We start from the raw sequence: 22,485 nt of genomic DNA on the forward strand, positions 1-22,485 counted from the left end.
GAGAAAAGAGGCAGGGGGAAGACGGCGAGCCAGGAAAAAAGCGAGACAAAGCCAGAGTTTGGGTTCAGGTTACAGCCCCGTGTTCAGGCCATTTGTCTGCGTTTGCCTGTTTTATTTGAAATACTAGCATCTCTGTTGCCAAACAGGACTGTGATTGATACCCCCACCCCCTCCCCGCCTGCGATTGATACCCCCCTACCCCGCCTGCCTGCCCACATCCACCAGCAGCTTCTCCACCTTTAATTCTCAATGAACTCTTCTTCTTCTTCTTCTTCTTCTTCTGTGTCAATGAAAAAAAAGTCAGCTGCATAGATAAACACCTGATACAACCAGCAGCCCCCCACCCCACACACACGTGATGCTGGGCTTCAACTGAATGCTGGAAAACCAGCTTCACAAAAACTGCAGACGTGTTGGCCATGCTCGGTTTGTAGAAGTCAAATGTGACTTTTAGTCTTGAATATTTTCGTCACCCTTGGATTCACTAACCCTAAATCCAGCGCCCAGTGTTCAAATCCAGTGAAACCAAATCCAGAAATCTGGTCGTTCACAGGAAGACCAGGATTATGTGATCGTAGAAGATCAAACTGGATCCAGTCGGAGTTGTTCTCTGCGTTTCAGCAGGATCAGGATTAATATCAGTCCTGATCCCAGCAGAGGACTGGATCCAGACTACGTAACAGGAAAAATGAAATAAAAACTGGAAGTGTATCAAACGACTTTGTACATGATAACTGTTTTCATACATTTGTCAGTTTATTTATGATGCTCTGTACTTACAGTTCATAGATAAATGTAAGATACCACAAACTGTGAGCTGTATGGTAAAATCAAGGTTATGAAGTAAGAGTTTAAATGTGATCACAGCAGTTGAGTTTGATACCCACATAGCAGACATAATGACTGTACAGGGTGGGCCATTTATATGGATACACCATAATAACATGGGAATGGTTGGTGATATTAAAGTCCTGTTTGTGGCACATTAGTATATGTGAGGGGGCAAACTCCTCAAGATGGGTGGTGACCATGGTGGCCATTTAGAAGTCGGCCATCTTGGATACAACTTTCGTTTTTTCAATAGGAAGAGGGCCATGTGACACATCAGACTTATTGGTAATGTCACAAGAAAAACAATGGTGTGCTTGGTTTTATAATTTATAATTCATTTTGTTAGTTTTGGTGCCACTGGCATTGAAAGTACAGATGATCCAGATTTCTTGAATCCTTAAAGTCTGTACCTGGGGCAGATTGACTCTTGGGAGTTGGGAGTTCGCCTTGTAATTGGAAGGTTGCCGGTTCGAGCCCCGGCTCCGACAGTCTCGGTCGTTGTGTCCTTGGGCAAGACACTTCACCCGTTGCCTACTGGTGGTGGTCAGAGGGCCCGGTGGCGCCAGTGTCCGGCAGCCTCGCCTCTGTCAGTGCGCCCCAGGGTGGCTGTGGCTACAATGTAGCTGCCATCACCTGTGTGTGAATGGGTGAATGACTGAATGTAGTGTAAAGTGCTTTGGGGTCCATTGGGACTAAGTAAAGCACTATACAAATACAGGCCATTTACCATTTGACGTTTTCCATGGAAGCATCATTTTTATCCGGATTACACCTGAACAGTTGCGTCCTGGACTGCCAGCACTGGATGGTGCTGACTAAAGGTAGCGTGGTCTGTGGCATCAGCAGCTACTTTCAGACACACATAAATCTGCATGTGAATAATCAGGGTGCATCATGGGTAAAATTCAGTCGGGTCCAAAGTGTTTCTCTGGTTCTGAAATGATGTAAACTTAGATTTCAGCTTAAAACACAAAAGTGTGATTTTCCTGCAGAGACCGTGTACAGGTATGTGTGTGTGTGTGTGTGTGTGTGTGTGTGTGTGTGTGTGTGTGTGTGTGTGTTGCATGTATTCGGAGGCCTCTGAGAGCCGAATGGTGTGTCGCTGCCAAACAGTCGATTTCCCCCTCTCGTCGTCCGCTCCATACATCACAGACCCGCCCTTCTCTCCTGACACAGTGACGTGTGTCATTTATCAAACACGGCCTTGCCAGGCCTCGTGTGTGTGTGTGTTAGAGTAGGGCGGAGATCTCCTCCAGGAGAGGAGGAGGAGGGTTTGATTCCTCTTGTGGTGATCAGAGAGGAAACAGAAACGTTAAACGCTGTTTTACGTGCTTGTGTTCTTATTGAACATCATGAATAATTACAGCTTGTAGCTATGTAAACCTCTGTGTGTGTGTGTGTGTGTGTGTGTGTGTGTGTGTGTGTGTGTGTGTGTGTGTGTGTGTGTCCAACACACACACACAGAGCCTGTCCTCTGATTCAAAGGGAGGCCTTACAGGAAGAAGATGGATGCTCCTTAAAAAGAGCCTGTTGATGGATATGAATCTGGCCCCTCATTCATCACTGTTACATTATTTAGACTGGATCCCTGCAGAGCTGTAACCCGACACGCGGGGGTGGGGGGGTGTATATGAACTACAGGAAGAGCGAGATTAAAGGTGTGAGCAACCACAGCAGTCACGATTGTGATTGGACACTGCGACCTAATGCTAGGCTGCATGTTCTCCACGTGGCGGTTCTCTGGGTTCTCCGACTTCCAGTCCAAACACGAGCTGGGTGGGTTAGCTGGAGACTGTGAAGCTGCTAATGGACGAGAGCTAGATAAAGAGCTTGAAGTGAATGTCAGTCTAAAGTGCTTTGACTGGTGGGTGATTCACTTGTTACTGGGGTATATCGCCACGGTCACATGGATACTGCAGACTTGAGCTACTCTGGAGCGGGAGGACAGAAGCACCAGCAGGCCCATTTGAGTGTGTGTGTTTCCAATCCTGGATGCCTGGCTGTATTGTTTGCGTCCTGTCTCTGTAGGCTCTGATTGGTCCCCGGGTTCAGACTGTGGGCTCGGCCACCTCCTGGCCGCTTCTGTAGATTCACCGCTAACCCCGCGAGAGTTTTCGGTGAGAGAGGAAGTCAGCACGTAGCCTCCGTGGATCCTCCTCGCTGCTCCTTCCAGTGTTTTTTGGAGCGCCGCCTCCTCCCCTGCCCTCCGTCGCTCCCTCTCCTCCCAGGTTTCTATAGCACCGAGGCAGACGTGCTGATTTATTGTGGCCATCCGTCTCTGCTCCTCATCCATCACGGGCCGTTGCTAGGCGATCATGGCAGCAGCTGTTTGCTTTAGAGTTCAACAGAGGGGCCGTCAGTCAGCGGCGGCAGGTGAAAAGCATTACCGACGTGCTGTTGTCACGGCGAATAATTAATCAAAGGCGGCAAAGATAATTAAAAAGATATGACCCTTGCTGCTGCCGCTTGGTCCCAGGTTTGTCCAGGAAAGAGGAGTAAAAAAGAAAAGGTGAGAGGAAGAGGAGGACTCCTCATCACTGCTATCGCTCAGTAGTTCTTTAAGATTCCTCCTGCTCTCGCGTGACCCCCCCTCCTCCTCCTCCCTCAGACGAGTGGAGTGAGTGAATGCTGATAAAACAGGCTCTCCTGCTCTTATTAATTAGGAGGAGATGGGCTGGAAAAACCAGAGAAAGGGTTTAAAAAGGCTTCACGGAGGGATGGAGAGTGCTCTCAGAGTGCTGAAGATCCATCCGTCACCTCCGGTTCAGAGAGCCAACTGAGAGTTAGTCGCTCTGCTCAGAAAAACATGATGTTTGCATTTAAAGATGGAGTCACGTGACCCAGTTGATTTATGTGGATTCGCTGTGAAGGTGTCTGCGTCTGCAGGTCTTCTGTCTGCTGCTTGTTTTGTTCTTCGTTAAATCCTCAGAGCCCGTTTGTATCTGCAGGCAGCAGAGCAGAAACGTCCACCGTGAAGCGAGATCACCTCGGAACATCTGGAAGCACATCTGCCGTCCGAAGACGAGCCGTTTGGTTCTGAGTCTGCTAGGTTTCCAGAAAATCAAGAACCTTCGCTTTTCAGCGTCAACCTCCGCCATACTCAGAGGACCCGTGCAGAAACGGCGCTTTGCGTCCACTTTCAGACGTTTCTGTGCAAATTATTCTTTAACTGTTTAACAGCCAAAAAGGTTCCAAACATGCACACCTGCGGGCTGTGGGAGGAAACTCACCTGAACCTGAGAGACCTGAATTTGTCAAATGTGTTCAAAGTTTTAGCTTCATTTACCTGATCTGTTATTTATTCCAACACACACGGCGTGGAGCGCCCACAGTTTTGTTGTACATGTACAATAGCAGGCTTTTCTATTCAGTTAATATTCAACCTCATTTCTATTTGTATTTATTTTCTGATACTGAACTTTAAAGCTAGAGGAAGCTACTGTAAGTACTATGTGTACCTTGTTGTACCAGTGTAGGGGTGATACAGCCTTAAAATCAGAGCTGTGTAAGTAAAAGATGGCGGTTTGCTTCCCTCTCTCCGCCAAGCTGCTGTCACTGATGACGCTTCCTAATTTGAATCTGCTGAAATGAGGATCCTCCGTGCAGCAGTCCTGACTCAGCACGCATCAAATGTGAGCGCAGAAGTAGCCTCACTAGCTTTTATTCCCCCTGGAAATTCAAAAAGCACAAAATAATATAAAAATAAGTTTAACAGGAAGTAAAGTCAGTGGATGTGCAGTTTCAGTAACAACTCACAGCTTTAAGCAACAGTTCCTGCCACCATAGCAAGTATGATGCAAACTAAAATGATTATTTCCGTTATTTCATGGTTCAGGCTCTGCAGGTCACATCGAAGGTCCGGATTTGTGTTTCGTGCACGTTTAGGGACAGACATGAAGCCTTTCCCTGAGCGTGTGGGCTCACTCATCTGGAAACGTCACTCCGTCACCGTGCACATGAAAACCAGTAACAATGAAAATGAATCGAATCATTCAATGTTTGAATGTGAACGTTTCCCTCAGTGTGACCTGAGAGGAAAACATTAGTCTGATTTTAGGCTAGGGCTGAACGATTATGGAAAATAATCTAATTGCGATTTTTTGCCCCAATATTGCGATTGCGATGCGATATGCGATTATTTTTTAAGGTCTTTGTCTTCTGTATTATTAAACAAAGACAAGCAATACATCATATAGTATGGCCAATACTATATTACATTAATTTTAAACTGTTCTTTCCTGGAAGACAGACCTCTGTTATGATGACATGAGGTGATGCATGAATTGATGACTGACATTTTTATTTAACTTCTTCAATCACAACAGTATATTTGAACATACACAATAGTTTATTTTTAGCTTACAAACATCTGAGCATAAAGTGCTGACAAGGAACCCTGGTGTAAACATTAAAATGAAAGTCAGTACAATGTGCAGATTGCAGAAATATACATAAACAAAATCAGTGGCTTTACCACACTCAGTTTTTCGACATCTGTGAACTACTAGACAGTCATTCAATTACAAAATAATATTAAATAAATAAAACTAATAAATAAAAAATACACACATCTTACTGATCTCTGCAGTCAGTAACATTACACATAAAGTGCAAACATAATAGCAATTGTATAAACACACACACAAACACGCCTTTAAAATTTAAAGGCGTGAAATTGGACGGTCTAGTTCTGATTAGCGTCACCGCTGTCTCGGTGGAGTTTAATAAACTCGGCCGTCTGCTTCTTGCTATCTAAAATATAACCAGACACTGGTGTAAATTCTCGACTGTCTCATACTTCTGTTTAATAAGTTTTCTGTTTGACGTTTAGTCAGCTGTGTGAAAACCAAGGAGGAACCCACCCGGGGGATTAATAAAGTTTTATTTTATCTAATCTAATAACTTTAATCTCAGCCAAACCGATTTACTCACGAACAAACAAAACACTGAAAAAAGCCCAACAATAACATTTTTAGGTTGTCTAAGTGACTTATATATTACGTTTAACCCGAGCAGCGAAACTCCGCGGTGATCTGAAAATGATGTGCCGGGAGTTGTGCCGTTCTCGGCCGCATCAGTAACCCTCGAGCTCCCGGCTAGCTGTCGAGCTGGTGGGTAGCAGACGCCTCTGAAAACGTCGAAGCACTTTTGCAAATATGGGATATCTTGATAAACCGAGCAGATATTTGATGTTTACACAACTACTTTCTCGCCTGAAAATATTTTAAAAGTTTATTTTGTGACCCAGAAAGATTAGTATGAGTAATTTTAAAACTTAGTAGCGGCCGCCATTGTTGGAAACTGGAGTTTGGCTGGGCCGCGCTATGAATTCTGGGATATGGTAGTCATTTGGACAGCCTTCGGCGCGTCGCTGTGACGTAATCGGTCTACAAATGCGGCCTCAGGAGGATGCAGCCCATGAATTTAGACATGTCCAGAGTATAATCGCAGCCTTTGCGGTTAGAAAATTGCGCTTGATCATGTCGCGATATTATCGCAAATGCGATATATCGTTCAGCCCTAATTGCTGGTCTTTGTGTTGTTTCCGTCGGAGCTGACGTGTCCGTGTCAGGTCTGTGATCGGCGTTTCCACAGTGTGACGGGAACCCCCGGGGTGTGTTCGTGTCTGAAAGAGATTTTGGGTTGACTGAAAGTGTTTCGTGGAGTAAAGTCAACAGACTGTAACAAAGTGGGTGGATAGATGTTCACAGTGGGCTGGACAATAACTCAGAATTAAAGTTATGATTTGTTGTATCTTCATCCGTAGAAGCTCAAACTAAGATGGCCTTCATTCAGAAAGGTGGATGTAGAAGATCGGGAGGTTTTGTGTAAGTGAGCCTGAGGCTCGTCACTGAGACGGGAACGAGCTGCCGCCTTAACAACAGGGTCGTCCACCGCAGACGCACCCACTACTCTGACTCAAGCACAAGCCTGCGTCCTGCCACGTAGTTTTTTTAAAGGTATTTCAGTTTTATTACATTTTGAACTGTGTTTGAGCTAGAGGTGAATGCTCTATAAGAAGTGGTCACATCAGCAGGTGACCTCTCTGAGAAGGTACTGCTGTGTCATGGGTGGGACTTTGTGGCCTCGAGGTGAACCCTCTGCACAGCAGCGTGTGATTTTCTGCTTGCAGTCAGTCCTTCCTTCTGATCCCGCCAGCCTGCTGCCACGAGTCAGGCAGACGTGGTTCATGTTAACTCAGCAGCGAACACGTGTCAGTAAAAATCCTACAGCAGATTTTCTTCATATGCAATCACAAACCTGTCTTTGTGCAATAAAATCTTATCGGCTTCAGGCAAAACGCCCGTGTTTGGAACGTTTGTGGGAGGTTCCTGTGACCTTGCAGACAGAGGCCGGGAGGCGGGGTTAGAGCCGAGCGGCACACGCTCACACAGGAAGCCCAGAGAGCACGTGTAGAAATGCAGCGAGTGGCAGAGGTGGATGTCAGTTGCCGAGCTTCAGTCAGTGTTTAACGTTTTGCTTCCTGCCTTTCTGTAACTCCACCAGGAATGATTTCGCCTCGAGCTTCGCCCTGGGTGCTACTCGGTGTCAGTGAACGCCACACACAGAAATGACAGTCTGCTCTGCTTTACTTAGATGAGCACAACCCAGTCAAAGGACACTTGATTGATTAACGAGCAGCCATTGAGTTATTGATCAATCGTTGGGTGTCTCCACATGCGGCTGGTTCTGTCTGAACACTGAAAAAATCTAATCTGGACTGAACCCAAACCAGGAATGTTTCTCAGGAATTACTGAACAATTCTTATCATATAGTTCAAATTACCGCTGGTCCTGTCACATCTTGAACCGGGGGTATGCGGTGAGCTGGTGTCGGTCCAGTCCTCAGTCCACGGCATGGATGAAGCTAAGCGTTACTTGGTTTTTCACGCTTGGGCACTGTCAGGTTTTCTTGTTTGAATCACAAACTGTGGTCAGAGTGTGTGGACTCGCCACCGACGATGCTTCCCGCGTGGGCTCGTTTCACTAACGTGTGGATTGGTGTTATGGTGAGCACGATCTGATATCCTCGTGTCGGTGTTGTTCCCACATCATCATAATAAATGTTGTTCCAGGTTCAACATTGCAAGTGACCAATCGCATTGTTGTGACGTCATACTTTTGCGACTTCGGAAAAAAGCGCCGTAAAAAAAAAAATCTACTTAACTTGCGAGAAACCACCTCTGTCCGCCGATCCAGCAATTTGAATTCTTTGCATTTCAGGATGCTGTTCTTTAATAAACGGTAAGCATTATGCATATTGTCCTTGCAACACTGGAATTTCATAAATGAATGAATGGCTTGGCTTGCAAAAGTACATCACAACAATGTGATTGGTCACTTGCAATGTTGAACCTGGAACAACATTTATTATGATGATGTGGGAACAACACCGACACGAGGATATCAGATCATCTGTTATGGTGAGGAGGTGCGCAAGAAAAACTCCCACACTAAGCTCCAATCACACACATTTGTTTTGGCGTCTCTGTGTTTTCCTGCTCGTCTGTTTCTTTCTTCCTGTTAAAAGAGAGTTTTTGCTTCCTTCTCTTGCTGAGTGCTCAAAGGGTTGTTGGGGTTTCTCTTAAAGCTGTGGGGTTACAGCGACTTAAAGGCGAGCAAGCCCTGATGATTCAGACCAAACCAACAGCATATTTTGGGTTAAACTGATTTGGTTTGACAGATACACAAACTTTAGAGGTTTTGGTGGAGCATATGACCAACATGTGACCACCTGGTGCTGAAGGTGGTTAAAACCCACCCACATGAGAGGGCAGGTACGGCGCTTGTTTTCCTTCTGTGTGACATCTGTCAGCAGTAATCTGATTGATCGTCTACTCTGACATCCAGCGGGAGAAACATTGGAGTTACGGAGCATCTGGAGGCTTTAAGGCCTCATAACTTCACACTGGATGTAAATATTTGTATATAAAAATTAATGAGCATCGTGGAGGAGATGGTTTTGTTTGGTAGAGCACAAAGCATAAAATTAAAACTACTTACAGCAGTCTTTTTCCTGTAAATGAAGTCCAGCTTTTCAGTGAAACGTCTCATTCATCAGCATCACAGACACCAAATTAATGATGCCGTTTCTTCAGTTTGAGCACAGATCGTCTCCTGATGGTGCAAATTTAAAAATCTCTGCATCCTCTGGACAAATGTGACCCAGTGTCCCGAGGTGCAGTTCGATGTGGACGAGCCTGTGAAAGCTCTTTTCTCCTTTTTAGGACACCACAGCAGCAGGGTTTGGTGAAAGAGAAGGGATTTCAAGGGAGGGGAAGCATTAATGCTGGCGCCGATATATCACAAACACATCGGCGTGGCTGTGGCAGGTCAGTTGTTTTTCAGATATTAAGTAATCCCACGGTAGCAACGTTCAGACAGAGAAGCCTGCAGTCACATTATCACCTGACTGCAGGAGCGATCATCGTCCTGACAGTGGAACGTTGGACCGAGGCCTCCACGTGAGCGGATGTGTTCATCGTAGACGGCGTTTTGTTTTCACATGGTGCTCGGTTTAATTCGTATGGAGCTCTGCAGGAACAGGTCCGAACACCTTAGGCAGCTCCCCTGTCCCTCACCTAGATTTCTGAAGTCAGGTCTTTGTTTAACACGAGCCATAGAAACAGTAACTCTGAATGTTAAAGCTTGTGTTGCTAACATGGGGCTAACTCAGAGACAGAGGCTCCGCAGTTCAGAAGTCTAACTTCCTGTCAGCTCTCTGAAGGTGAGCCACAGATGGTTTTCTGAAGACTTGTGGTCACGGAGAGACGAGGACGTCAAGCCCAGCTCACCATTTCTCACAGCTGTGTGTTACTGCTTCACCTGCAGCCTGGTCTCTCTCTCTCTCTCACACACACACACACACACACTCTGGTCCCACTCTGACATCATCTGTGTGACATTAAAGCACTCGGTCTGGTGTTTTCTGGTCTTCGGGGTCTCATTACATGATTAAAAATGGCGCTCTGCTTCCTGACATCATTCATGGCTGTCTGTGTATTTACCACCACGCTGGAAACTACACACAGACACACACGCACACACACAGCGCTTTGAAACTGAAACCTCACACACACACACTGATGAAGAGGGGCAGCGTGGACCGGAGATCCATCACATGAGATGTTAACAACATGCTAATGTGTTTTTAAAGCCGCAGCTCAGGTTTCTTTTTAATTGCTGCATACGATGAAGGTGTCAGTGAACAGATCTGTTGATGTTCTGATCAGCAGGTGAAATCGTTTCAGTTTGACGGCCTCCATGTGTTTCCATCCTGCAGAGGAAAGCTGCAGATTCAGAGAGAAACTTGAGAAATCCGAGCGGATTCAGCAGTTCGTCCTCCTCTGAGACTCACCACCAACTGTAACGTGGCCCCAGCTGCTCTCTGCTGGGGTAGCTTTGCATGACTTACAGTTCAGAATAAGATGATGTCTGATTTCAGCTGATCATAAACATACAGCAGCCATGCTTCGGTTTCTGCCTGAGAACAGGAAGCTCACTTTCTGGTGACTCATGGTGGCTTTAGTTTCCTTTGAATCACAGGGACACGTGTGTGACAGACGTGTGAGAGTAAAATGAGTTGCACAGCTGATGTGAGTGATGGAGATGTTGTTTAGTCCGTATCGATGGCGTCAGGAACTCATGTGTAGAACAATGTGTAGCACAGACTTTTCTAAAGGAAACATGTTGGAGCTGAAACATAATCAGCGTTCGTAATCATGGCGCCTGTTTGTTGCTTTGAGTCATAGCAATGATGTGTCAACATGTCTGCAGCTCGGAGAGGAGCACAGCGTGAACCTGAACTGTATCTGCAGACACCTGCAGAGCTGGAGGAGTTAAACTCAGGAGAACAGAAGAACATCAGAACCCGTCACGATCAGGGAAACGAGCTGGGACCAGATCAGTCTCCCACATTATCTGCACAAACCAAACTGCTGGAAAATCAGCTGTAAATTCAACGTTAGGATGACGTTTAATCATGCGCTGCCCTGTCGCTCATGCACACATTCACATGCATGACCCTGTGTCTGTCATATCAAAGATGGACCTTCCACCATGGTGTCACCTCCTAGTAGCAAAGCCTCCGTTTGTTTTTGGGGTGAAGAGCTTAGCTCTCCCCTGATGCTTGCTAGCTTAGCCATAAAATCCTAAAACTAGAGCTCCGTCTTCTTGGATGGTCTGTTAGTCCAGTGACCTCACAGCAGCCATGTTATTGGTCACATGATGTCATTAAAAATGCTACAAAAGCTCCAACAGCATAAACGCTCTGACTAGGAGCAACAGCCACCTGTGTCACCATCTGCCTGTCAGTCAGAGAGGCCACGCCCCTAATAATGCAAACTGACCACACTGTCTCTGTAACAGGCTCTAAATGTTTCTGCTTTAACATGAGGACCTGCTCACTGCTGCCTCTGCAGAGAATTAGAGGAACTGCAGGCTCATGTGTCAGCCCTGGAGGTCGATGGCTGTCAGCTCCAGCAAACCCCTTTTTTTCCACACTACGTCACGAACACGTACGATTCTGTAATGTGCGTAATTTTCTTTCCTGGTCAGATTTAAAATTATCTCTGTTGTTTCACAGTGTGTGTGTGTGTGTGTGTGTGTGTGTGTGTGTGTGTGTGTGTGTCGGCTTCACTAAATGAGCCCGTACACGGCGTGATGCTGTAAACATGCTAATATTTCTTAATGGCACACTCCTACATTGATATGCATGTAAACTGTAGACCGTTAACCCCCTCCTCCTCACACACACACACACACACACACACACGTTGCTTGGCTCTCTGTTTTTCATTAATATCAAGTGATTGAGCGTAACATTAGCAGATAAAGCGCAGACTAAGATGACACGTAAGCCGCGGACGGAGGAATTAAAGTCTAATATAATCAGTCGGCCTGCGTGAGGAAAAGCCATCAGTCGTCACACGGCTGACATTTTGATTTCCGACGTTTCTGCAGAGCGAGCGCGTTGGATGGAGACGGATTTCTCTTTTAAGTAAAGAGATGCATACGTGATTGTTCAAAGGGTTTTCTCGCACGGCTTTAAAGTCACACACATACGTGCAGAGTATCGATCTCTCAGGTGTTTGCGTGTCCGTCTCGCTGGTTATTTTCAGAGCACGTCACTTTTTATTAGCTTAATAAATCACATTTGTTGTCAATCAAGCAGCAGAGAATAATTGGATATGGTTGAAGCCTTGCGTGATGGATTATAAATCATTCAAGATTAAATTAAAAGATAATGCACAAACTTAATGGTTTGTGTTTTGCAGTCTAAATTGCCTCGGAGCAGAGCTGTTTTCCAGTTTTATTGCGCACCGTTTTTCTTTTCTCCCAAACTCGGCACATTTTACACCTTTTATTGCCTCCGTGGAACTTCTTTCAGCCTCTTTACATCCACGTTTGCCGCGCAGATTCATTCGAAGGACTTCTTTTGTTTCATGCCCACATTCAGGAAGATGTCATTCTGTGTGTTTACATCCAGCCTGTAAGTCGAGCTCTACTGAGCACCAGAGAAAGGCATTATTTCTGCGAGGCGAGGAGGACTAAAGAAGAGCGGCGGACGCGGAGAACAAGCTCCGCCGTGGGTGCGATCCCACGCCCGCTGAATTTAAGTGTGTCCGTTTGCATTGGAACAGAGCGGGCGTTATCATAATCGCCTCCTGCCTACTTGACAGAACCTTAAAGTGATCCTGTCATTTTGTTTACACCCAGGCCTCGCTGTGATTTACTCGGCAACACACACACACGTGCACGCACGCTCCCCCGGCGAGCCGGGTCGAGTGGACTGGATGACATCTTTTGATCAGAGCTGTCCAAAGAGATCAGAGCAGACTGGCAGGTAATAGATACCAAGCAACTTCCCACACTCGCTGTGTGCACGTTTCCACTCAGAATGCAAAAGCTCTGAGATCACCGCTGAACCGAGAGCACGTTAGCTACACAGCTTTATCAGCTGTGCTGTCGTCATGGCAATAGTCAGCTGTGAAACCTCCCAAGCTGACGTCCATGCAGGTGAACGCTGTCGCCAATGCTGCTCCAGACTGCTAGCAGCTGTGAGGCCACACGCCTCATAGCTAGAGGAACTACAGCACCCTGAGTGCACGTGCAGAAGGGCTATCCCACCAATTTGTCTGTGCATTTCAAATCACTATAATTAAGCGTTATTGATCGTGGATTCAATTAACTTCATTAACGTGGCTGCTCTGCTGACTGCGGAGGGACAGACGTGAGGCAGGGAGAGGACGTGATCATCATGAAGCAGCGCTCCCCGAGCCGTGTCTCGTTACCGTGTCGTTAGGTGGTATTGTTCACTGAGAGACAACACTCCATGTCAGGAGGCTAGAGGGGGCTAAACGTGCGGCTGGATCAGTTTTAGGCATTAAAGCCGCTCGACGTGCTTCAGGAAAAGATGGTTAAAGTTCCACCCTCACCACATTAACCTCCTAAGACCCGAACTCTTCCACGGCAGCATTTTTAATTTCTCTTTGATATTTTGGCTAATTGGGGCCCGATGAATGTAAAAACAAAGAATTACCAGATTTTTTTTTACCTTATTTTTGTTTTTAAGAAAAATGAGAGCCACATATGAGGATATTTGTTTAAAATTTTGATAGAACAGCAGCAGTATAATGTCCTGAAAAACTGGAAAAAAATTTGTATTTTTTCTCCTCTCAGATCAAACCAGCTTCTCCACCCTGCTGATCCTTCATCTGCAGCTTGCTCTACTAATTAAAAGAGCACCTGCATACCTGGTGTGTTTGACCCTGCCTCCTCGTACTGCAGCGTGGTATAAGTGTGTACGCGTGCGTACTGATCTCAGTATCCTGGGTCACAATCGAGCCCGAGCCAGCAGCGTTGGGGATCATCTCAGCGTGTGTGTCCTCATTTTTTACTTCACTCCTCCCCCCTCATCCTCCCTCCTCCTCCCTCCTCTCTGGTGTACATGGCTAATTCACCTGCAGTAAAATCAGAGCTGCAGGATTTTTGACCCCTCACACATGCCGTACACACGATGAAAATATTACAGTGTGATGTCACAGAGAAGCAGAGTGACTGGAAAAGTCTTTCTCAGTATACATGAGGAAGTTTTCAGATGCTGCATTTAAACTTTGGTCTTCTTAAGAAAGGTGAAGGTCTTTGTGAAGGTGAAGGCCTGAAGGACTTTGGATAGTACAAATCTGAATCGACGTCATGTCTTTAAACATCTCCTGCTGAGAAATTTAGAGAAGTTCATAATTCACTTCCTGCCACTGAGATGATGTATCATCTTAGAGCTGCTCGCCTGTCTCCAGCCTTTTCATCAGAGCACAGACTCAGCTAACTCATCAGAGGTGCTGCACGAGAACATCTGGACCTCCTGCAGGCTGCGTGTTAGGATAAAACTCGGGCTGACAGACTGAGGGACTGCTCAGAGACTCCAGGAGAATCCAGGAGGAACCGTTGGAAGAACCACAAACATTAGCAACACAAAGCCTTTAAACGAGGAAGAACCACTGATCTTCAAATCTCATTGCCTTTGTTGCAGTTCTGCTCTTTGTTCCACACTTTCACCACTAAAACGTGGTTTCCAATAAAAGCTGTGTACTTTACAGAGACGTGGATTCTCTCAGAGGCGGCTCGCCGTAATGTGGTTTCACGTGCTCACGTTTGGCCTCGATGAGCGCTCTGGGCTGCTGTGGCTCTGCACGGTTCTCTTACACAGCTGTCGTTTGGGCTGATTCACAGCAGATGGTGAGTGCTCGTATGCACGGGTGGCGGCTCGAGACAGACGGAGGTAGAGCCAAGGAGGCTGAGAGACGAAACGCATTCAGATACACAGCTGCTTTATTGCAACAAAGGGCGCCGTTACCGCACGTAGTGTCGGTGAGAGGTCAGATGACCGTACGGGTTTAAAGCGCTCGCCGTGACGCGTTTAAAGCTTTTCAGGTGGACCCTGAAAACAAACTCCAGAGATCGCCTCGAGGCACAGAGCTGTTACACTGCAGTGCATACAGTACATACAGGAAGTGTGTGTGTGCGCGTGATGGCTCGGGGATATCTGTGTCTCTCTACATCTGTTTATCCCACGGCAGTGTCGTATCATCGCCGACGGCAAACAGGAGCCTGACAATGACAAAGACTCCTCTCTCCGTTTCACTGCTGATGCAGTACACACACGTACATTACAGACACACACATACACACACATGATGCCAGCAGGTCGTGCAGGTATTCCAGGCAGGAAGTTTTGTTTGTGTCACTTTGCTCCGGTTTCAGTGGTTTTTTTCCTGCTCAACAAAAACCTGTTAAAACCATCTGAGCTATGGCAAGATTCGGTTAAAGCACGACCGACCTCTCAGCGTCATTCCCCCACTGTGTCCAGTCTTTGCCGAACAGACAGCATGGGGACGTAACCTTATTGGCTAGAATAATCAGCTCAGAGACAGTGGGACCAGACCTCTGACGGTGTCTGCGGCAGCTCGTTTCTTTGGCCACATTCACGCTGCAGGTCTTAATGCTCCATTCCGATTTTTTTCATCAAATCCGATTTTTTTGTCTGCTCGTTCACACTACAAACAAAATGCGACAGCCAACGCGCTCTAGTGTGAACCCTCAAAGTGGCCGCATGCGCAAAAGAAGACGTCACACACAACGCGCTCTGTTTACACCCAGAGCAAACAGTATGTTTGACTGATGGCCTCAATATAAAGACTTCGGACTTTACGTTTCCCAACTTTGCTTTAAGTTATAAAGTTATTGTGTTATCTACATTTGTCCTAATAATGATCCTTACTGCTGTTTTAGAGGAGCAGTGCTTCAGAGGATAGCTGCAGATTTCTGTCAGAATCTGCAGATTATACAGTACAAATAAAATGTTCACGTTTCTCCAACGTTGTCTTCCCAACAGTTGTACTGGATGGAAGCGTTCGTGATGTCTTCTCCGGCGCTGATAATTGGCGTCTGTATTGTGTCAGTGACATAAAAGACGGATTTAATGCGACATGACCATCAAACAGCAGTCCCTTTCTAAAACATCAGATATGTATTGGATTCAGGACCACATACGAAAGTGACCCAGATCGGATTTAAAAATATCGGATTTGTGCCGTTCACACTGTCACACCATGATCGGATAGATGGGTCGCAGAAGGTCAAAAAAGTCGCTTTCGCCTGCAGTGTGAACGTAGCCTTTGTGTCTGTGAAAGCGGTGGATTGTGGTTACAGATGCATTTCCTGTGCTTACACGCCAGGTCAGATGGGCGAGTGACAGCCCGTTACACACACACACCCTCTCCTTCTGTATCTGTTGCATGTGCGCGTGCGAGCACGCTCAGCTCGACGTGCACAGCGCGAGCGTTGCTCATCTGCTTCCCCTCTGATGGACTTATTAACCAAAGAAAACATTGGTAGTTGCACGGAGAGGCGACAGTGTGATTTGTCTTGATGCATCTCTTCTCTGTGTGATTTCCACTGTATTCTTCTTAAACTGGAGGGATTTGAATATAAATGGAGATCCTCGAGCCGTCTCCCTGCAGCTAAACTGTAAATAATAACTCTAAACTTTTTTCTAATCTTCTGTAATTGAAGCAAATGGGTTTTGCGGGGAGAGATTTGTCGCAGGGAAACGTACATACATTTTTTTTATTTACGAGGAGGCGAGGGCTGAGCGGTGTAATGAGTGAACATGCATGCTTAATTTAAATGGCGAGTGTGTCTGTTAGAGAATGCATTAGAGTCTGCAGAAGAAGCGTAAGACATATTAATTGACAGACAGGAACCGCTGTCTCCGAGGTTGATACAAGTAATTTATTACTTCAGAAACGAATGCCACCGCCAGAATGTGCTTCATTAATTTCAAATTTAGTTTTAATTTCAAGCTGTTGCCCCTTGAGAAGAATAAGGTGGCAAGTTGTGTTTGAAGAGACATTTTTCGCCTCTCCCTCACTTCATCTTTCTCTTCCCATCCTCAGTCTCTCTCTCCGCCTGTCTCCCGCTGATTTTGTGCAGAACAAAGACCTGAGGGAGGAGGGGCGGGGTGCTGACTCGGTTCCAATGAGAAAACAATGTCAGTGCGAGCACGAGTCCCGTTTATGGGAGTAAATCCTTCATCTGTGAACGATTGCACAAAGTGTGAAGCCCGTGCCGTCGGCTCATGCTGCCTCTCAACAGGTTCAGAAGATGTCCTGAAGATCGAGGCTGTTTCACTCACAGATACGCTGCATTTATTTGTTTGCTGCTTCAGAGAAAGCAGTCAGGCCATGTACACGATGCAAACATTTCATTTATCCTTATTCAAAGCAACACGCGCCCGTCATGATGCATGTGCCCCTCACACACACTAAAGCAGGGGTGTCAAACTCCAGTCCTCGAGGGCCGCTGTCCTGCAACGTTTCCATGCATCCCTGCTGCAACACACCTGAATAAAACTGACTGCATGCTGGTGTGGCAACCCCCAACCTGCTCATTTAAATAAATGTGTTTGGAAAAATGTACTTCTAAAAGTACTTTTACTGCACCATGTTCATTCACTCGTGAGCTGCTGTAACATGAATCAAGTGGCTGAACTGCCACCTCAGCATGCAGTCAAGTTCGTTAGAGTCTTGCTAATGACGTACTAATTTTATTCAGGTGTGCTGCAGCAGTGATACATGGAAAAGATTCAGGACAGCGGCCGCCGAGGACTGGAGTTTGATCCTTTAGCTGTTCAGGGAAATATTAGCAACATGTTTCAAAAATCACATTAGTCAGAAGAGTTTTCATCATGATGAATCAACTCTGAGACTAATACAATCCTCCTCCTGTGGTAGGTCTAACCGATCTCTCTCTGTCTTTGTTCTTCATTTCGCAGCATACGTCCCTGAAGATGAGAAGGAAGCAGCTATGTTGGATGAAGACCTGGATGGAGACGACTCGGCCCAGGACGGGGAAGAGCCCGCTGCCAAACTCCTGTGTCCAGACAAGGACTTCCTCTTCAAGGACCGGCCGGGCTTCCGTGACTCCCCCAACGCCACTGACTTCTCTGGTCAGGAGCTGGACAGCGAGTCCCATCTGAGCGAAACCAGTGACAGAATGTCTGACTTTGATAGCTCCTCACTTAAAAATGAGGACGAGATCCTCCATTCTAAAGATCCCTCCAATGCCCTGTCGCCGTCCTCCTCCTCTACCATGATGGCCGCCGCCAACGCTGCCGCCACTGTCGCTGGCGAAGAGGCCATATTAGCAGCAACAGGCTCTGTTGCTGACAGCCTGGAGAAGATGAAGGCCATTTACACCTCTTTTCTGACCAATTCCTATTGGTCCACCCTAAACCTGAACCTGAGCCAGCCCCCAGCGGAGAAGCCCCCCCGCAGCCACAGCAGCAGCAGCAGCAGCAGCAGTAGCAGCAGCTGTGGGAGCGGAGGCTACGACTGGCACCAGACAGCCATGGCTAAAACCCTCCAGCAGGTCTCCCAGAACCACCACAACAGGATGGCGCTGGTCCAACATCCTACAGTGGCCGTGAGCACCCCATCAACAGAACCCAACCTCTTCAGTACCGTCCAGCTCTACCGGCAGAGCTCCAAGCTCTATGGCTCCATATTCACTGGTGCCAGCAAATTCCGCTGTAAGGACTGCAGCGCAGCATACGACACGCTGGTGGAGCTCACGGTGCACATGAATGAGACGGGCCACTACCGTGATGATAACCACGAGACGGATGGCGAGGGAGCTAAACGGTGGTCCAAACCTAGGAAACGATCTTTGCTGGAGATGGAAGGGAAGGAGGACGCGCAGAAGGTTCTGAAGTGCATGTACTGTGGACACTCTTTTGAATCCCTTCAGGACCTGAGTGTCCACATGATTAAGACGAAACACTACCAGAAAGTGCCTCTGAAAGAGCCTGTCACACCTGTGACAGCTAAGATTATCTCTTCTGCTCGAAAGAGAGCCCCTCTTGACCTGGACATCCCCAGCTCGCCAGACTCTAATGGAGGCGCCACACCAAAGCCCACCTCCCTCAGTGACTCTGGCGATATACTCCAAAAGGTCACCAACCCTTACATCACGCCCAACAACCGCTATGGACACCAAAATGGTGCCAGCTATGCCTGGCAGTTCGAATCCAGGAAGTCACAGATCCTCAAATGCATGGAGTGCGGCAGCTCTCACGACACGCTGCAGGAGCTCACGGCTCACATGATGGTGACAGGACATTTCATCAAAGTCACCAACTCTGCGATTAAGAAAGGCAAACCGATCATAGAGGCATCCGCCCAGGCACCGAGGTCAAACTCAGCAGCTGAAGAGAAGGTGCAGTCGGTCCCCCTGGCTGCTACCACCTTCTCCCCTCCACCTGCCCCGGTGCCTCCTCCGACCAGCATCTCCCCCACTCCTATGGTTATGGAGATAAAGAAGGAGGCGAAGGAGGAGGAGTGCACTGCAGAGTCCATTCTGAATAATGTTAACAATGTGAGCAAGGAGAAGAAGGCCGTAGGTGAGGAGGAGGTTGAGGAAAAGTTTGATATCACTTCAAAGTATAGCTATCTGACTGAGGAGGATCTGGAGGAAAGTCCAAAGGGGGGTCTTGATATCCTCAAGTCCTTGGAGAACACAGTGACCTCAGCCATCAACAAGGCCCAGAATGGAGCTCCCAGCTGGGGAGGATATCCCAGCATCCACGCTGCCTACCAGCTACCAAACATCATGAAGCTTTCACTGGGTACCTCTGGAAAGAGCTCCCCACTGAAATATATGTTCCCCGGAGGGGAGATCCTCTCCCCCACTGCCAAGAACCAGCCGCTGATCTCGCCTCCTAGCTGCCAGACCTCTCCACTACCTAAAAACAACTTCCATGCTATGGAGGAACTCGTCAAGAAAGTGACAGAGAAGGTGGCCAAGGTGGAGGAGAAAATGAGGGAGCCGGCTGCTGTTGTGAGGGGCTCTCCTCTGAGGCGCACCACCCCTTCACCGTGCAACAGCGAGGCAGAGGAGTCAGCCCGAGGAGAGTCCCCCAAAGAAAGCCAACCAGGAGGCAGTAAGACCCCTGAGAATGCAAGTGCAGAAGAAGAAAATGGACCCAACCACAGAGATGCAAACGGGGATGTGTCTACAAAGGAGACGGCAGAGAATGGTGTAGAGTCTGCTGCCGTGACCTCACCCCCACCCACCTCTGCGTGTGGCAGCACAGCCATCATCACTGATCACCCGCCTCCAGAACAGCCGTTTGTGAACCCTCTGAGTGCGCTGCAGTCCGTCATGAACGTGCACCTGGGGAAGGCCGCCAAGCCGGCCCTGCCCTCCTTGGACCCAATGAGCATGCTGTTCAAGATGAGCAACAGCTTGGCTGAGAAAGCAGCAGTGGCCGCTTCTACACCACCAGCACAGACCAAAAAGACCGGTAGCGAGCACCTCGAGCGATATTTCTACCAGCAGCATCTGAACAACGACCAACCCATAGACCTTACCAAAGGAAAAAATGCAGACAAAAGCAGCAACTCTTTGGGGTCGACATCTCTCTCCTCCCCCACTTCCACCCCATCCTCGGTGTCTCCCTCCTCCACCATCAGCATGACCAAAGCCTCAGCTGCAGTAGCTTCCTTCATGTCCACATCACCTCTGAGAGAAAACGCCCTCTCAGATATCTCAGACATGTTGAGGAACCTGACAGAAAGCCAGGCTGTGTCCAAGTCCTCCACGCCCACCAGCCAGTCCGAGCGCTCTGATATCGACGGCGTCACGCAGGAAGAGACCGAAGATGTTTCGCCTGCCCAGAAGCGTAAAGGCCGCCAGTCCAACTGGAACCCTCAGCACCTCCTCATCCTACAGGCCCAGTTTGCTTCCAGTCTCAGACAAACAAATGACGGCAAGTACATGATGTCGGACCTGAGCCCACAGGAAAGAATGCATATCTCCCGCTTTACGGGTCTCTCCATGACAACCATATCCCATTGGCTGGCAAATGTCAAGTACCAGCTGAGGAGAACCGGTGGCACAAAGTTCTTGAAGAACCTGGATTCTGGTCACCCTGTGTTTTTCTGCAGTGACTGCGCCTCTCAGATTCGCTCGCCGTCCACCTACGTCAGCCACCTGGAATCCCACCTGGGCTTTCGCCTGCGAGACCTGGCGAAGCTTTCTGGGGAGCAGCTGCTCAGCCAGATCTCCCAGCAACACCACCACCAACGCCATACCAAAGGACTGTCTGAGAAACTGTTCTCCAACCTCCACCCGTCCAGCCACCCTTTGCCGTCCTCACTCCCCACATCCATCCCGTCCTCCTTACCCATCTCCCTGTCCTCATCCTTAACCACATCTCTGCCCTCCTCCGAATCGCCGTTGCCCTCTCCCGAGGACGACGACAGCGGCGCCCTTTATCAGTGCAAACTGTGTAATCGGACATTTGCGAGCAAGCACGCGGTCAAGCTTCACCTGAGTAAGACTCATGGGAAGTCGCCAGAGGATCACCTCATGTATGTGTGCGAGCTGGACAAACAGTAGCACCGGCTTGCTCGCCGTCTCTGACAGATGAGAAACGATGACGAAGGACGCCTTAAGCGTTAGGACTGCACAAAGATGCCATGCAACTACTGCTCTGAGTTTCGGCACATGGTTTTACATTTTGTGTTGTAGAAGATTTTTAATTTTATTATGTATGATGTAGACTGACTTTTCACGCAGACGTTCATTTTTTTTAAGGGCGGGGATTGGGTGGGGGCTGATGGGGCAGTATATGAAGTAAAAAAAAAGAGCTCTAAAACAAAGTGTTTGTATTTTGAGATTTGTGTAAATGGATTTCTGTTGTTTTTATATTTTGGCATCACTGAGGTGTGATAAGCTGCATGCATAAAAAAACAAAGTTTAGTTGAACCTTCTGGAGCTAAACCTGGTGCCCTTTTCATGGTTTGTTTTCTCTTTTCACTCCTGACTGCTCTGTCTTCTGTTTCATTGTTTTTGGTGCTGAGGCAGCATTTAAAATTTAACCCTCTGAGTACGTCAAAGCATTTCTGCACCGGACATCCAAACACTGTCGACTTGAGATTAGAGATTGGAAATTTATCGAGGCCCTCGTGAAAATTAGACACGCGTCACGTCCCAAGCAGAGAAAATGTCGAGTCAAGCAGATCCTCCGCCCGATGCGGGATCCTCGTCTCACAGGATGTGACACAAATATCGCAGCTTTGTGAATAAAAGGGAAAAAAAAAGATTTACTTTCATTGATCAGGGGCCGCTATTAATTCAGGTCTGTGTAAAATATGTACATAAGACATATGACTTATCCTGTCTAAATTATGCATTGTTTCTATATTTTTAATTTAAAGGACTATGACTATCTGCTGGTGCACAGTATATGAAGACATAAATAAATTGTTTTGCACAATAGTTTTATAAATGTGTTATTTAATCAAAGGATACAGAAACAAAGGGAGAAAGCAAACGAAGGACAACAGGTGAATCTTTTTATTCCTGACTCGTGCTCAAAGGGTTAAAGACTCTTTTTATCCGACACGTGAACGAACAGTGAGAAGATATTTGAGGCTGTACAAAAAGATGTTCCTTTATGAAGATGTTTCACATGTAAACTGTTATTTATAAGCACTCTGGGTTGTTTCATATCGCTGAATGCCTTTTCTTTTTTCCTTTTTTTTCTGTCTAATTAGTCGGCCATGATTCCTCTGCAGCTTTATCTTTTTG

The 22,485-nt window shown here is 47.2% G+C and overlaps 1 protein-coding gene across 2 annotated transcripts in view; it reads left to right on the forward strand.

The window, feature by feature from the left end:
- tshz3b (teashirt zinc finger homeobox 3b) overlaps window positions 1–21,489 on the forward strand; it is a 28,816-nt gene extending 7,327 nt beyond the window's left edge. The window contains exons 1-2 of one of the 2 annotated variants that reach the window (XM_085463905.1): window positions 13,460–14,568; window positions 17,666–21,489. In XM_085463905.1, coding sequence (XP_085320031.1) covers window positions 17,698–21,291 — 3,594 coding nt within the window. In that variant the 5' untranslated portion in view covers window positions 13,460–14,568; window positions 17,666–17,697 and the 3' untranslated portion in view covers window positions 21,292–21,489. Of the gene's footprint in view, window positions 1–13,459; window positions 14,569–17,665 lie in introns of those variants that run through there. The other variant, XM_085463822.1, reaches the window with a different exon arrangement.
- Window positions 21,490–22,485: the final 996 nt, after the last annotated feature.

Source organism: Copadichromis virginalis, linkage group LG1 (assembly GCF_057382275.1).
Source record: "Copadichromis virginalis isolate Kocher_CV1m ecotype Utaka linkage group LG1, C_Virginalis_male_GT1.1, whole genome shotgun sequence".
NCBI classification, from domain to species: domain Eukaryota; kingdom Metazoa; phylum Chordata; class Actinopteri; order Cichliformes; family Cichlidae; genus Copadichromis; species Copadichromis virginalis.